The sequence below is a fragment of the Mus musculus genome, chromosome X (genome assembly GCF_000001635.26).
Source record: "Mus musculus strain C57BL/6J chromosome X, GRCm38.p6 C57BL/6J".
Lineage (NCBI taxonomy): Eukaryota > Metazoa > Chordata > Mammalia > Rodentia > Muridae > Mus > Mus musculus.
The window spans coordinates 75,211,256-75,224,165 of NC_000086.7; the positions used below are offsets into that span (position 1 = coordinate 75,211,256).

The window sequence follows — 12,910 nt, forward strand, 5'->3', positions numbered from 1 at the left end:
CATTTTTCTTAGGAACAGTGAACAGATATACCTATGAAAAACAAGGGCTTCTCCTAATTTTCTAGCCTTTATTTTCTACTTTAATTAGTTAAATGGTAAATATGTTGCAGTTACCTGAGGTCGCCAGGCATTAGTCCTTCCCTGGAGGTGAAGTCGAGCTTGTGAAGGAGACCAAGTAGCAAACATGTTGGTGAAGTAGGATGAGGCAGTGATTTGTGTATCTGATATTACTTTACTTTCCATTCCCAATGGTATGCTGCAACCTCAAAGAAATGAAAGTATAATGATGTCACATGGGTATCCTGCAGCCTAGGTTTCACTGTGTTGTCTTCAGTCCTCTAGAGATATTATCATCATGATAATTTTCAGGCACTGATTTTTATACAATTTCTGTTATTGCTAAACTGCTCAGATTTTCTAGTCAATTCTCCTTAGTTCTGCTTGATTTTAATTTTCCTTGTTGATAGAAGTATAGGAGATAGGTGCTTCTGGAGAACTACAGTAACAAACTCCTACTTTTGTTATTCTGTTTGTTTCAGAACTATGATAGTTTTATCACTGATGGTGCTATATACTGTGATAGAAATCCCTCCTCACAGTCTCAGCTAGTTATTCTACTTATGGTTAGGAAAGAAAATAATATGGAAAGACTTGGAACTTACTGTTTAAATCACAGCCCATCAACTCCATGCGAAGAGTACTACGGATGCTAGAATGAGTGGGGTGCAAACGGATATATCGAGCAATAATTGGAGGATTAAAACTATTATGCTTAATCCCAGATGAGTCCACATTGCCAAAGAAAACCTATTAGAAGAGATTATTAAAAATATGTGGAAAGTAAATACAAAGCATAAAAAAGTTGTTCTTTTCCTTCTAATTTTGCCTCTGGCATTTAAAAAAACAGTATCAATAAATTCAAATGAAAATATGGTGACTAGATAAATGTTAGCATAGTATATATATATTTTTTAAATCACCAAGAAGAGTGGGACAAAGTAGTTTGGTGTGATCTCAGTCAAATGAAGTGGTTTTCTACCTTGGGTTCCTCATAAAAGTTGAGGAAGCCATTAGCACCGTGTAGCTTCAGTATATAGATATCAGAGTTACTTAGCTTTTATTTCACAAGAACAATGATTTGGCAGACATCCATCTATGGGCATCTTGGGATGTACTTGGGAGGTTAAGAAACACTATGGAAGCAACAAACCAAGTACAACTGTTTGATAGTGGCCTGCTGCCTGTAGTCCTGGCTATAGACTCAGAAGCAGACTGATTACCTCTTGTGGACTCAGATCCAACCCCACTCATGTGTATTCTTTACACTATCCCAATTTACCCAAGTACTTTGTAAGGTTAACTTTCATTGGCACCCCTAGTAACATGTAGCTATGAGTTGGATGAAGTTTTTCTTAAGGTTTCATGTGTTAGAGGACTGATACTGAGTGTGGTGATATTGAGGTATTATTGTGGAGAGGATAAGAAGCTGGCTTGTGTAGTCTTAAGCAATAGTCTCAGCTTGAGTTACTCCATTTTGAGTGTAAGAACAAAGAGAGAATGACTCTATATCTTGTTTACACAATTGACAACCATTATCTGACAACACATTAGGAGGCACAAAATGATTGTTTATACCAGTAAATGATGTTCCCATTTACACAAGACATATGAACTTATCAATTTCACCAGATAGAACCCCCTCACTTGGGTCTGTAAAAGAAGGACCACCTCAAGACCAAAGTGTGGTAGGAACACTAACCAGTCACAAGGTCACTTGTCATGAGCCTTGTCCAGGAAATTTGCCACATCAAAAGACTCTGCCTCTGTTCCAGAGCTCAAGCTGTAGTGCAGTTTCTAGTTTCCCTAGCCTGTGACACTTGGCCCACTTCGAACTGACAGCTGAAATGTCTTGTCACCTGGAATTGCACCTGGCATCTCTGTAACTAAAAGCAGCTCTGTGCTGTGCTTCCCAAGAGTTCTTTTCTGGTCCCCTAAAGAGTATTCTTTGGAGTTTGCATCAGATCTCTTCCTATAACTTCAAGATGGTATCTCTCAACTTTGTAGTCTCTTTAACATTTTTTAATCATTCTGTGACCTTCATATTTGCTTATTATTGTGTGAAGTACTTTTTATTAGATATTTTCTTTATTAACATTTCAAATGATATCCCCTTTCCTGGTTTCTCCTCTGAAAACCCCCTATCCCATCTCCCCTCCCCCTGATCACCAATCCACCCACTCCTGCTTCCCTGACCTGGCATTCCCCTATACTGGGACATCCAATAAATTCTGACCTTTTGAAAAAATACAAAATGTCCACCTGAGCTTCTAACACAGCATCATCATGATAGGTAGGCAAGGAGTTAGGGAAGTGGGAGAGAATACAGATTCATTCATTCATTCTTTCTTTCTTTCTTTCTTTCTTTCTTTCTTTCTCTCTCTCTCTCTCTCTCTCTCTCTCTCTCTCTCTCTCTCTTTCTTTCTTTCTTTTTTTTGAGAGACAGGTTCTTAAAAAAGGAGCTCAAAGCTTTCAAATGCCAGTGTTTCACTAAGCAATACTCAAATTATTTTTCACTGCTTAGTTATGAAATGAACTAGAAGAACAACTTGGAGTCCTAAGTTAGCCATAAAACTAAGTGACGGACTGATGACAAATAATATAAGTATTTTTTTTTCCTTCCTGGCCCCAAACTAGCAATAGCTGTAAAGGAAACTTGTGACAGTAATTTTGGTTAGTCATCTCCTATCTCAAATATCCATGCTGAGTTTTGGCCCATACAGAACATCCTTTAACTGACTGCAAAATTACACCAAAGCAATAGAATACAGTTTATTTATTCCTTAGGTGGCCTGAGGAGATAGAATGCAGTTTTCACAACCATCGATCAAGTTATTTTCAGCAGAATGCAATTTTCATGCCTACCTCAATAAAACTCTTGATAAACAAAGACTTGATACTACTGGTTCTTTGTTATTTTCCTACATGGTTTGCCTTGTCTTTTTATGCAAGATATATCCTTTCCTAAACTCTGGTTCATTAAAGGTTTCTGTGATGGTTTGTATATGCTTGGCCCAGGGAGTGGCACCATTAAAAGGTGTGGCCCTGTTGGAGTAGGTATGTCACTGTGGGCTTGAGCTACCTAGAAGTCAAGTCTTCCACTAGGAGTCTTCAGATGAAAATGTAGAACTCTCAGCTCCTCCTGCCTGTACCATGCCTGTCTGGATGCTTCCATGTTCCTGCCTTGATGATACTGGATTGAACCTCTGAACCTACAAGCCAGCCCCAATTAAATGTTGTCATTTTCAGAGTTGGTCATGTTGTCTGTTCATAGCAGTAAAACCCTACCTAAGACAATTTCCTTAACATTTTTTTGGTCTTTGGTTCTTTCTCTGGGGAGGCACTCTAGGAAAGGTGTCCTTAACTTTAGGCAACATCAAAAAGGATTGAGGTGATTCTCCAATTCTCCCTAAATAGTAGGCACTTTAAGAGATAGAACCTAAGCCTGGCATGGTGCAACATATCTTTAATCCAAGCACTCTGGAGGCAGAAGTAAACAGATCTCTGAATTTGAAGCTAGCCTGTTCTACTTCTACTTAGGGAGTCTAGAACATCTAGAATTAGACAGTGAGATGCAGGGGTGGGGGTGGGGGTGGGGGTGGCAAAGGTGGGTGGAGATGGTGAGAAAAGACAAGAAAGAGATGAAGAAAGAAAACCTAATAAGGGGAGGGTATAGGGGACTTTTGGGATAGCATTTGAAATGTAAATGAAGAAAATATCTAATAAAAATAAAAAAAATGCTTACCTCGAAACCCTACTCTGAATTTGCTGCCCAACCCCAACTATTGTATTTCTCAATTTGCATTCTTTTTAACTTATTATATTATGGCAAAATTGCCGGATGTCCCAAAAAAAAAAAAAAGAAAGAAAGAAAGAAAGAAAGAAAGAAAGAAAAAGAAAATCTAATAAGGGGATGGTATTATAATTGAGTTGGTTCTCAAGGAATTCTTGTTCTTATACAAGATTCAGTTGTCATAGAAGAGCAAACCTCATTCTTTTGTTTGTTTGGTTTTGGTTTTTTGGGTTTTTTTTTTGTTGTTGTTGTTGTTTTGAGATAGGGTTTCTCTGCGTAGCCCTGGCAAACCTCATTCTTAATCATTCTCTGATTCATATTTCCATATGATCTTTCCGATTCATACATAGTTCTACTATTGTGATGCTATCTGCCATCTGGATCTCAACAGTGCTAAACTTCCTGCATCCTGATGCAGTGTTACTAGTATGACAGAAGGTTGATATCCAGACTACATAGATAAGTGAAAAATGAAACAGATATGCTCACCATTAATTCTAGCAGTCTGGAGGCAGAGGCAGGTAGATGTCTATAAATTAGAGCAGTAGTTCTCAACCTGTGGGTTATGACTCCTTTGGGTTACATAACATATATTTACATTATGATTCATAACACTAGAAAAATTACAGTTATGAAGTAGCAGTGAAATAATGTTATGGATGGATTTTAATACATGAGGAACTGTGCTAAAGGGTTGTAACATTAGGAAGGTTGAGAACCACTGAGTTACAGGCCAGCCTTGTCTACACAGTAAGTTCTAAGCCAGCCAGGGTTACATAGTGAGACTCTGTCCAAAAAACCAAAAATATCTTATAATAGCCAGAGCTGGAAAGAACCCAGAGGTCACTCAACAGAGAAATGGATACAGAAAATGTGGTACATTTATGCAATGGAGTACTACTCATCTATTAAAAAGAATGAATTTATGAAATTCTTGGGCAAATGGATGGATCTAGAGGATATCATCCTGAGTGAGATAGCCCAATCACAAAAGAACTCACATGATATGCACTCACTGATAAGTGGATATTAGCCCAGAAGCTCTGAATACCCAAGATACAATTCACAAACCACATGAAACTCAAGAAGAATGAAGACCAAAGTGTGAATACTTCGCTCCTTCTTAGAGTGGGGAACAAAATACCCGTGGAAGGAGTTACAAAGTTCAGAGCTGAGACGGAAGGAACATCCAGAGATTGCCCCACCCGGGGATCCACCCCATATAATTATAACCACCAAACCCAGACACTATTGCATACGCCAGCAAGATTTTGCTGAAAGGACCCTAATATAGCTGTCTTTTGTGAGGCTATGCCAGTGACTGGCAAATACAGAAGTGGATGCTCACAGTCATCTATTGGATGGAACACAGGGTCCCCAATGAAGGAGCTAGAGAAAGCACCCAAGGAGCTGAAGGGGTCTGCAACCCCATAGAAGGAACAACAATATGAACTAACCAGTACCCCCCAGAGCTTGTGTCTCTAGTTGCATATGTAGCAGAGGATGGCCTAGTCAGCCATCAATGGGAAGAGAGGCCCTTGGTCTTGTGAAGATTATATGCCCCAGTACAGGGGAATGCCAGGGCCAGGAAGCAGGAGTGGGTAGGTTGGGGAGCAGGGCAGGGGGAGGGTATAGGGGATTTTTGGAGAGGAATCTAGGAAAGGGGGTAGCATTTGAATTGTAAATGAAGAAAATATTTAATAAAAAATGAACAAAAAATAAATGTATAAAAATTAAAAAATAAAAACCACCAAAAAAGAATGAAAACCTTCCCTTAAAATCTGCAACATGTGGGATAGAGAGATGGCTCAGCCGTTAAAGGCTAGGCTCACAACCAAAAAATGCAACATGTAACTAAACAGAGAGTTCTCAAAAAATTTTAGATTTCTGAAAAGCATTTTTTAAAAATGTTCAACATCCTTAGCCATTAGGGAAATGCAAATTAAAACTACTTTATACCTATAGGACTCCATTTCATACTACAGAGATTCCTGCTACTCATTCATATTCACTGCTGCTCTATTCACAATAGCCAGGAAGTGGAAATGGCCTAGATGCCCATCAAGTGATGAATGGATAAAGAAAATGTAGTTTATTTGAACAATGGAATATTACTGAGATGTTAGGAAAAAGAAAATTAGTTGGGTGGACTGGTGCATGCCTTTAATCCAGGCAGAAGCAAGAGGATTTCTGTGAGTTCAAGGCCAAACTGGTTTATGTAATGAATTCCAGGGTATTCAGGGATATGTAGAGAGACCCTGTCTAAAAAGAAAAAAAGAAAAGAAAAAAATTATGAAAATTTCAGATAAATGAAATGAACTGGAAACAATCATTCTGAGTTAGAAAATCTAGACAGTATGACAAATATATTTTTCCTAATATGTGGATTTTAGCTTTGAAATATATATATATATATATATATATATATATGTGTGTGTGTGTGTGTGTGTGTGTGTGTGTGTGTATTCCTATTTGGAATACCCTTGGAAGTCAGAAAATTAGTAAGGAGCTATAGGGGGCCTTTCAAGAGAAGGTAGGTAAAACTCACTAGTATAAAGGGTTTAAGGGGAATATGGAACAGGAAGGGTTAAATTGGGGTGAGAGTGAGGAAGGTAGGGTAGAGGAAGGAAAATGGAGAGATATAAAACTAAAAATATTTTGAATAAGTCATATGGAAACCTAACTACTACTGTAGGAGATACTAAAATATACATATATGGAAAGAGTTAAAATGGAATTACCTTATAAAGAGACAACCATACCCCCACAAGGCAGTAGAAACTAACAAATAGAAAGCCCAGTGCCAAGAATGGATTACCTCTTTTGGAGTTGTTGGTCAGTGAGTTCACATAGGCCCCCAAACACTACAGGCTGTTGCCAATGCTATAGTTTGCCCTACAGAACTTTATGGTAAGACCCTATTGCTGAAGACACCACCTACTTCAGTCATAGAGCATAGAAAAACTAAACTGGCACTAACCTAAAAGACTCATCCCTATTGGCTAGTGTGTTGGTTTGAATATGCTTGGCCTATAGGGATTGTTACTGTTAGGAGGTGTGGCCTTGTTAGATGAAGTGTTAGAGGAAGTGTGCCAATGTGGGAGTAGGCTTTAGAGGTCTCCTGTTCTCAGGCTCCACCCATTGAGGAAGAGAGCTTCCTCCTAGCTGTATGAGGATATCAATCTCTTCTGGTTGCCTTTGAATCAAGATGTAGAACTCTTAGCTCTTTCTCCAGCACCACCTGCTTGCACACTTCCATGCTTTTTGCTATGATCATAATGAACTGAACCTCTGAAATTGTAAGCCACTCCCAATTGAATATTTTTGTTTATATGAGTTGCCTTGGTTGGGGATTCATTCCGGTCGGGGCCAGCCTAACACCACCTTCAGCACGAACCCCATGCAGGGTGCCAAGGTCCCCAGAGAACTCTCCACACTGCAGGCCCCCTAGTACACCAAGGACCTTGGGATCACTGGAGAGCACGTGGGCTACAGAAGCAGCAGAGCTTCTTGGACAGGGTCCCTTCAGGCCTTCATTTTCAGCCAGGAGGCAGAGCTGAGACCCAGACCCCTGGGCACCTTCCTTGCCAGAGGAGAGTCATACTCCAGGGAGGGCTCTGACCCCAGGACTCAGGAAGTGGACCGGAGCTCTAGACTTCTAGACACCTTCCCTGCAAGAGGAGAGCTTGCCTGCAGAGAGTGTTCTGACCACAGAAACTCAGGTGAGAGTTGGACTCCCTGGAGTGCTGACAGAGGCTAACAGACTCACAAGAGGATCAAGCTCCAGCCAGAGACAGCTTGAACATTAACACCAGAGATTTCCAGATGGCAAAAGGCAAACATAAGAATCTTACTAACAGGGCTGGATGAGATGGCTCAGCGGTTAAGATTGCCGACTGCTCTTCCAAAGGTCCTGAGTTCAAATCCCAGCAACCACATGGTAGCTCACAACCATCTGTAACGAAATCTGATGCTCTCTTCTGGAGTGTCTGAAGACAGCTACAGTGTACTTACATATAATAAATAAATAAATATTTTTTAAAAAAAGAATCTTACTAACAGAAACCAAGAACACTGGGCATCATCAGAACCTAGTACGCCCACCACAGCGAGTCCTAGATACTCCAACAGACGTGAAAAGCAAGACTCAGATTTAAAATCATATCTCATGATGGTGGTAGAGGATTTTAAGAAGGGCATTAATAACACACTTAAAGAAATACAGGAGAGCACTGCTAAACAGGTAGAAGTCCTTAAAGAATTACAGGAAAACACTGCTAAAAAGGTAGAAGTCCTTAAAGAGGAAACACAAAAATCCCTTAAAGAATTACAGGAAAACACAACCAAACAAGTAATGGAATTGAACAAAACCATCCAAAATCTAAAAATGGAAGTAGAAACAATAAAGAAAACCCAAAGGGAGACAACGCTGGAGATAGAAATCCTAGGAAAAAACCCAGGAACCATAAAAGCGAGCATCAGTAACAGAATACAAGAGATGGAAGAGAGAATCTCAGGCACAGAAGACTCCATAGAAAATATAGACACAAAAATCAAAGAAAATGCAAAAGGCAAAAAGATCCTAACTCAAAACATCCAGAAAATCCAGGACACAATGAAAAGACCAAATCTAAGATTAATAGGTAGTAATGAGAATGAAGATTTTCAACTTAAAGGGCCAGTAAATATGTTCAACAAAATTATAGAAGAAAACTTCCCTAACCTAAAGAAAGAGATGCCCATGAACATACAAGAAGCCTGCAGGACTCCAAAAAAGGACCAGAAAAGAAATTCCTCCCAACACATAATAATCAGAATAACAAGTGCAAGAAATAAAGATAGAATATTAAAAGCAGTAAGGGAAAAAGGTCAAATAACATATAAAGGCAGACCTATCAGAATTATACCAGATTTCTCACCAGAGACTATGAAAGCCAGAAGATCCTGTTCAGATGTTATACAGACCCTAAGAGAACACAAATGCCTGCCCAGGCTACTATACCCAACAAAACTCTCAATTACCATAGATGGAGAAACCAAAGTATTCCATGATAAAACCAAATTTACACAATATCTTTCCACGAATCCGGCCATACAAAGCATACTAAAAGGAAAACTCCAACACAAGGACGGAAATCATGCCCTAGAAAAAGCAAGAAAGTAATCCGTCAACAAACCTAAAAGAAGACATCAACAAGAACAGAACCCAAACTCTAATAACAAAAATAACAGGAAGCAATAATTACTTTTCCTTAATATCTCTTAATATCAATGGACTCAATTCCCCAATGAAATGACATAGACTAACAGACTGGCTACACAATCAGGACCCAACATGTTGCTGCATACAGGAATCTGACCTCAGGGACAAAGACAGACACTACCTCAGAGTAAAAGGCTGGAAAACAATTTTCCAAGCAAATGATCTGAAGAAACAAGCTGCAGTAGCCATTCTAATATCAAATAAAATCAACTACCAACCCAAAGTTATCAAAAAAGACAAGGAGGGACACTTGATACTCATCAAAGGTAAAATCTTCCTGGATGAACTCTCAATTCTGAATATCTATGTTCCAAATGCAAGGGTATCCACATTCATTAAGGAAACTTAGTAAAGCTCAAGGCACACGTTGCACCTCACCCAATAGTAGTGGGAGACTTCAACACCCCACTCTCATCATTGGACAGTTCCTGGAAACAGAAACTAAACAGAGACACATTGAAACTAACAGAATAACTGCTGAAAGAAATGAATTTAACAGATATCTACAGACTATTTTATCCTAAAACAAAAGGATATACCTTCTTCTCAGCACCTCATGGTAGCTTCTCCAAAATTGACAATATAATTGGTCACAAAACAAGCCTCAACATATACAAAAACATTGAAATTGTCCCATGTATCCTATCAGATCACCATGGACTGAGGCTGATCTTCAATAACAACATAAATAATAGAAAGCCAACATTCACGTGGAAGCTCAATGACACTCTTCTCAATGATACCTTGGTCAAGGAAGAAATAAAGAAAAGGATTAAAGACTTTTTAGAGTTTAATGAAAATGAAGCCACAACATACCCAAACTTATGGGACACAATGAAGGCAGTCCTAAGAGGAAAACTCATAGCCCTGAGTGCCTCCAGAGAGAAACTAGGGAGAGCATACACTAGCAGCCTGACAGCACACCTAAAAGCTCTAGAACAAAAGGAAGCAAATTCACCCAAGAGGAGTAGAAGGTAACATATAATCAAACTCAGGGCTGAAATCAACCAAGTGGAAACAAAAAGAACTATTCAAAGAATCAACCAAACCAGGAGCTGGTTCTTTGAGAAAATCAACAAGATAGATAAACCCTTAGCCAGAGTAACTAGAGGGCACAGGGACAGTATCCTAATTAACAAAATCAGAAATAAAAAGGGAGACATAACAACAGAACCTGAGGAAATCCAAAACATCATCAGATCCTACTACAAAAGGCTATACTAAAAAAACTGGAAAACCTGCATGAAATGGACACATTTCTAGACACATACCAGGTACCAAAGGTAAATGAGGATCAGATTAATGACCTAAAAAGTCCCATATCCCCTAAAGAAATAAAGCAGTCATCAATAGTCTCCTAACCAAAAAAAGCCCAGGACCAGATGGGTTTAGTGCAGAGTTCTGTCAGACCTTCAAAGAAGACCTAATTCCAACTCTCCTCAAACTATTCCACAAAATAGAAACAGAAGGTACTCTACCCAATTCATTCTATGAGGCCACAATTTCTCTGATACCTAAACCACACAAAGATCCAACAAAGAAAGAGAACTTCAGACCAATTTCCCTTATGAATATCAATGCAAAAATTCTCAATAAAATTCTCACAAACTGAATCCAAGAACACATCAAAACGATCATCCATCATGACCAAGTAGGCTTCATCCCAGGGATGCAGGGATGGGTTAATATATGGAAATCCTTCAAGGTAATCCACTATATAAACAAACTCAAAGACCAAAACCACATGATCATCTCATTAGATGCTGAGAAAGCATTTGACAAAATCCAACACCCATTCATGATAAAAGTCTTGGAAATATCAGAAATTCAAGGACCATACCTAAACATAATAAAATCAATATACAGCAAAACAATAGCCAACATCAAACTAAATGGAGAGAAACTTGAAGCAATCCCACTAAAATCAGGGACTAGACAAGGCTGCTCACTTTCTCCCTACCAATTCAATATAGTACTTGAAGTCCTAGCCTGAGCAATTAGACAACAAAAGGAGATCAAGGGGATACAAATTGGAAAGAAAGAAGTCAAAATATCACTATTTGCAGATGATATGATAGCATATATGTGACCCTAAAAATTCCACCAGAGAACTCCTAAACCTGATAAACAGCTTCAGTTCAGTAGCTGGATATAAAATTAACTCAAACAAATCAGTGGCCTTTCTCTACACAAAGGATAAACAGGCTGAGAAATAAATTAGGGAAACAACACCCTTCTCAATAGTCACAAATAATCTAAAATACCTTGGTGTGACTCTAATTAAGGAAGTGAAAGATCTGTATGATAGGAACTTCAAGTCTCTGAAGAAAGAAATCGAGGAAGATCTCAGAAGATGGAAAGATCTCCCATGCTCATGGATTGGCAGGATTAATATAGTCAAAATGGCTATATTGCCAAAAGCAATCTACAGATTCAATGCAATCCCTATCAAAATTCCAACTCAATTCTTCTCGGAGATAGAAAGGGCAATTTGTAAATTCATCTGGAATAACAAAAAAACCTATGATAGCAAAAACTATTCTCAATGATAAAAGAACCTCTGGTGGAATCACCATGCCTGACCTAAAGCTGTATTACAGAGCAATTGTGATAAAAACTGCATGGTACTGGTATAGCAACAGACAAGTAGACCAATGGAAAAGAATTGAAGACCCAGAAATGAACCCACACACCTATGGCCACTTGATCTTTGACAAGGGAGCTAAAACCATCCAGTGGAAAAAAGACAGCATTTTCAACAAATGGTGCTGGCACAACTGGTGTTTATCATGTAGAAGAATGGGAATTGATCCATTCTTATCTCCTTGTAAAAAGCTGAAGTCTAACTGGATCAAAGAACTCCACATAAAACCAGAAACACTGAAATTTATAGAGGAGAAAGTGGGGGAAAGCCTCGAAGATATGGGCAGAGGGGAAAAATTCCTAAAGAGAACAGCAATGGCTTGTGCTGTAAGATCAATAATCAACAAATGGGACCTCATTAATTTGCAAATCTTCAGAAGATGGCCTAGTCGGCCATCACTGGGAAGTGAGGCCCCTTGGTATTGCAAACTTTATATGCCACAGTACAGGGTAATGTCAGGGCCAAGAAGTGGGTGAGGGTGGGTAGGGTAGCAGGGCAGGGGGTTGGGGGGATGGTATAGGGAACTTTCAGGATAGCATTTGAAATGTAAATAAAGAAAATATTTAAGAAAAAAAAGAAAAAATAAGATACTGTCAATAAGACAAAAAGGCCACCAACTGATTTGGAAAGGACTTTTACCAATCCTAAATCTGATAGGGGACTAATATCCAGTATATACAAAGAGCTCAAGAAGCTGAACTCCAGAAATTCAAATAACCCCTTAAAAATGGGGTACAGAACTAAACAAAGAATTCTCAACTGAGGAATATCAGAGGGCTGAGAAGCACTTGAAAGAATGTTCAACATCCTTAATCATCAGGGAAATGCAAATCAAAACAACCCTGAGATTCCACCTCACAGCAGTCAGAATGGCTAAGATCAAAAACTCAGGTGACAGCAGATGCTGGCAAGGATGTGGAGAAAGATGAACACTCCTCCATTGCTGGTGGGATTGCAAGCTTGTACAACCACTCTGGAAATCAGTCTGGTGGTTCCTGGACATAGTACTACCAGAAGATCCAGCAATACCTCTCCTGGGCATATATACCCAGAAATGTTCCTACAGGTAATAAGGACACATGCTCCACTATGTTCATAGCAGCCTTATGTACAATAGCCAGAAGCTGGAAAGAACCCAGATGTCCCTCAACAG

General features: G+C 39.1%; 1 protein-coding gene across 7 annotated transcripts in view; it reads right to left on the minus strand.

Moving 5' to 3' along the window:
• F8 (coagulation factor VIII) overlaps nucleotides 1–12,910 on the minus strand; it is a 212,395-nt gene that overhangs the window by 40,912 nt on the left and 158,573 nt on the right. For all 7 annotated transcript variants that reach the window (XM_006527790.4, XM_006527792.4, XM_006527791.4 and 4 more), the window contains 2 exons: nucleotides 663–807; nucleotides 115–263 (listed from right to left, as the gene is read on the minus strand). In XM_006527790.4, coding sequence (XP_006527853.1) covers nucleotides 115–263; nucleotides 663–807 — 294 coding nt within the window. The remainder of the gene's footprint in view (nucleotides 1–114; nucleotides 264–662; nucleotides 808–12,910) is intronic.